The sequence below is a fragment of the Etheostoma spectabile genome, chromosome 15 (genome assembly GCF_008692095.1).
Source record: "Etheostoma spectabile isolate EspeVRDwgs_2016 chromosome 15, UIUC_Espe_1.0, whole genome shotgun sequence".
NCBI classification, from domain to species: domain Eukaryota; kingdom Metazoa; phylum Chordata; class Actinopteri; order Perciformes; family Percidae; genus Etheostoma; species Etheostoma spectabile.
In genome coordinates, this window is record NC_045747.1 from 31,581,893 (window position 1) to 31,585,797 (window position 3,905).

The following is a 3,905-nucleotide window of genomic DNA, read 5'->3' on the forward strand; positions in this document are numbered from 1 at the left end:
ACACACACACACACACACACACACACACACACACACACACACACACACCATTACTTTACAGGAACCAGGTAAGATATATTTCCCAGTGATGTGTGTTTTTGTGGCTGATTTGACCCATAGACTGTATATATATATATATATATTTAATATTAAGGGTCTATGAGTGGACCTATTGACTGTATATATATATATTTAATATTAACGGCCTATGATTGGACCTGCCTCTTCTTCTCGGCGAGGATGAGTTTGGTGAGGTAGGCGTGCAGCTCGCTCTCCTGGTTGGTCCTCCTCTCCTCCATGTTGTTCCAACGCTGCTTCTTAGCGATCCGCAGGGCGCTGGGGATGTCGTCACCGAAGTTCAGACGCTGCTCCTTCGCCAGGTTATAGGCTGGAAAACAAAGATGGATTCATCACTCTTCTTTAATTGCAAAATATAAAAATAAAAATAAACTCTTAATTCACACATTTACATGTGGAGATATGCTGCTCTATACACGCTAAAAGTAGTGATTATTTACATGGAGTCTGGTGGAGATATGCTGCTCTAAACACGCTAAAAGTAGTGATTATTTACATGGAGTCTGGTGGAGATATGCTGCCCTATACACGCTAAAAGTAGTGATTATTTACATGGAGTCTGGTGGAGATATGCTGCTCTAAACACGCTAAAAGTAGTGATTGATTACATGGAGTCTAGTGGAGATATGTGCTCATACACGCTAAAAGTAGTGATTATTTATATGGAGTCTGGTGGAGATATGTGCTCTATAGCTTGTTTCTACCTGAAGCTGAACATCTGTCCTGTAGGGTAACATTCAGCTTGTTTCTACCTGATGATAACATTGTCCTGTAGGGTAACATTACAGCTTGTTTCTACTGATGATGAAACATCTTCTGTAGGGTACAACTACCTTGTTTCTCCCTGATGATGAACATCTGTCCTGTAGGGTAACATTACAGCTTGTTTCTCCTGATGAACATCTGTCATGGTAGGGTACACATTACAGCTTGTTTCTCCTGATGAACATCTGTCTGTAGGGTAACATTACAGCTTGTTTCTCCTGATGATGAAACATGTCCTGTAGGGTAAACATTCAGGCTTGTTTCTCCTGAGGATGAACATCTGTCCTGTAGGGTAACATTACAGCTTGTTTCTCCCTGATGATGAACATCTGTCCTGTAGGGTAACATTACAGCTTGTTTCTCCCTGATGATGAACATCTGTCCTGTAGGGTAACATTACAGCTTGTTGTATGACTAAATAGGAAATATCTATAAATGAATACCTGAGAAATACCTGAAATTAGCCTTTAAACCAACCGTTAAGATCCTGAGCTGTGAACCTCGTACCTTTCTGCAGGTTTCCGATGGCCTCGTCGTAGCTCTCCATCTCCAGGTGGCACTGACCCATGAAGAAGTGAGCTTTGACCGACTGGCCGTCGAGCTCCAGCGCGTGTCGGCAGTCCGCCAGAGCTTTGTCGTGCTGCTGCAGCTTCACGTAGCACAGCGCTCGGTTGGTGTAGTACGCCGGGACAGACGGACTGTGGCTCTGAGAGACGAGACACACATCCAGCCTTTTACCTGCTGCACTCAGAGAATCTGCCGAAATACAGACTCACTGTCACCGCCCGATGTCAGGAGAGGGCAGAGTGGAGTCACGCATGCAGGATATAAGATGCTAACCAGAGACTTCTGTAACGTCTAAAGTAGCCTCCGAGATGCTAACGAGATGCTAACGAGAGAAGAGTCTCGCAGCGGTACCGGAGGGACAATAAAAGACAAGTGGCATCTGCATCGTCATAGGGATGTGTTGATAGCATCATTGTTTTCTGATTATAGCTTGATATGTCGCTATCAGCTGGAACATGAGCTCTAATACAACCTGTCCCAAATTGATCATGTGATGTTGTCCCATAGTGATCATGTGATGTTGTCCCATAGTGATCGTGTGTCCCATAGTGATCGTGTGATGTTGTCCCACAGTGATCGTGTGATGTTGTCCCATATTGATCATGTGATGTTGTCCCCATAGTGATCATGTGATGTTGTCCCATAGTGATCGTGTGATGTTGTCCCATATCATGTGATGTTGTCCCATAGTGATCGTGTGATGTTGTCCCATAGTGATCGTGTGATGTTGTCCCACAGTGATCATGAGATGTTGTCCCATATTGATCATGTGATGTTGTCCCATAGTGATCATGTGATGTTGTCCCATAGTGATCGTGTGATGTTGTCCCATAGTGATCATGTGATGTTGTCCCCATAGTGATCATGAGATGTTGTCCCATAGTGATCATGTGATGTTGTCCCATAGTGATCGGGATCGTGTGATGTTGTCCCATAGTGATCGCGGGATCGTGTGATGTTGTCCCACAGTGATCGTGTGATGTTGTCCCCATAGTGATCGTGTGATGTTGTCCCATAGTGATCGTGAGATTGTGTCCCATAGTGATCATTTGTGATGTGTCCATAGTGATCAGTGTTGTCCCTAGTGATGTGATGTTCCATAGTGATCCGTGATGTTGTCCCATATGAAATGTGATGTTGTTCCATAGTGATCGGGTGGGATGTAGTCAACCAGTGATCGTGTGATGTTGCCACAGTGATCGTGATGTGTACAGTGTCAGAGATGTTGTCCCCATATGATCATGTGATGTTGTCCCCATAGTGATGTGATGTGTCCCATATCATGTGATGTGTTCCATAGATGATCGTGTGATGTGTCCCATAGTGATCGTGTGATGTTGTCCCACAGTGATCGTGTGATGTTGTCCCACAGTGATCGTGTGATGTTGTCCCACAGTGATCGTGTGATGTTGTCCCAAGTGATAGTGTGAGTTGTCCCACAGTGATAGTGTGTTGTGTCCCACAGTGATAGAGATGTTGTCCCATATGATGCATGTGATGTTTGTCCATAGTGATCATTGATGTTGTCCCATAGTGATCGTGTGATGTTGTCCCATATCATGTGTGGTGTCCCATGTATCGTGTGATGTTTCCCCATGTGATGTTGATGTTGTCCCACAGTGATATGAGAGTTGTTCCATATTGATCATGTGATGGTTGCCCCATAGTGACATGTGATGTTTCCATAGTGATCGTGTGAGGTGTCATAGGATGCATGGATGTTGGCCCATAGTGATCATGAGATGTTGTCCCTAGTGATCATGTGATGTTGTGCCATAGTGATCGGGATCGTGTGATGTTGTCCCATAGTGATCGGGATCGTGTGATGTTGTCCCACAGTGATCGTGTGATGTTGTCCCCATAGTGATCGTGTGATGTTGTCCCATAGTGATCGTGAGATGTTGTCCCCATAGTGATCATGTGATGTTGTCCCATAGTGATCATGTGATGTTGTCCCATAGTGATCATGTGATGTTGTCCCATAGTGATCACGTGATGTTGTCCCATAGTGATCATGTGATGTTGTCCCATAGTGATCGTGTGATGTTGTCCCACAGTGATCGTGTGATGTTGTCCCACAGTGATCGTGTGATGTTGTCCCACAGTGATCGTGTGATGTTGTGCCCACATGATGGTGATGTGTCCCCAGTGATCATGAGATGTGTCCCATAGTGGATCATGTGATGTTGTCCCATAGTGATCATGTGATGTGTCCCATATCATGTGATGTTGTCCCATAGTGACGTGTGATGTTGTCCCATATGATCGTGTGATGTTGTCCCACAGTGACGTGTGATGTGTCCCACAGTGATCGTGTGAGTATAACAGGGAGATCGATGTGATGTTGTCCCCAGTCAGATCGTGTGATGTTGTCATAGTGATAATGTGGATGTTGTCCCATAGGATATGTGAGTGTTGTCCCATAGTGACGTGTATGTTGTCCCATAGTGATCGGATGTTGTCCATAGGGATCATGGATGTTGTCCATAGTTGGA

At 44.7% G+C, this 3,905-nt stretch overlaps 1 protein-coding gene across 1 annotated transcript in view; it reads right to left on the reverse strand.

Moving 5' to 3' along the window:
- Positions 1–3,905, reverse strand: part of LOC116702994 (E3 ubiquitin-protein ligase CHIP) — a 21,910-nt gene that overhangs the window by 11,240 nt on the left and 6,765 nt on the right. Inside the window, exons 3-4 of the mRNA XM_032537564.1 lie at positions 1,351–1,549; positions 223–388 (exon numbers count right to left, since the gene is read on the reverse strand). Of these exons, the coding sequence (XP_032393455.1) occupies positions 223–388; positions 1,351–1,549 (365 nt within the window). The remainder of the gene's footprint in view (positions 1–222; positions 389–1,350; positions 1,550–3,905) is intronic.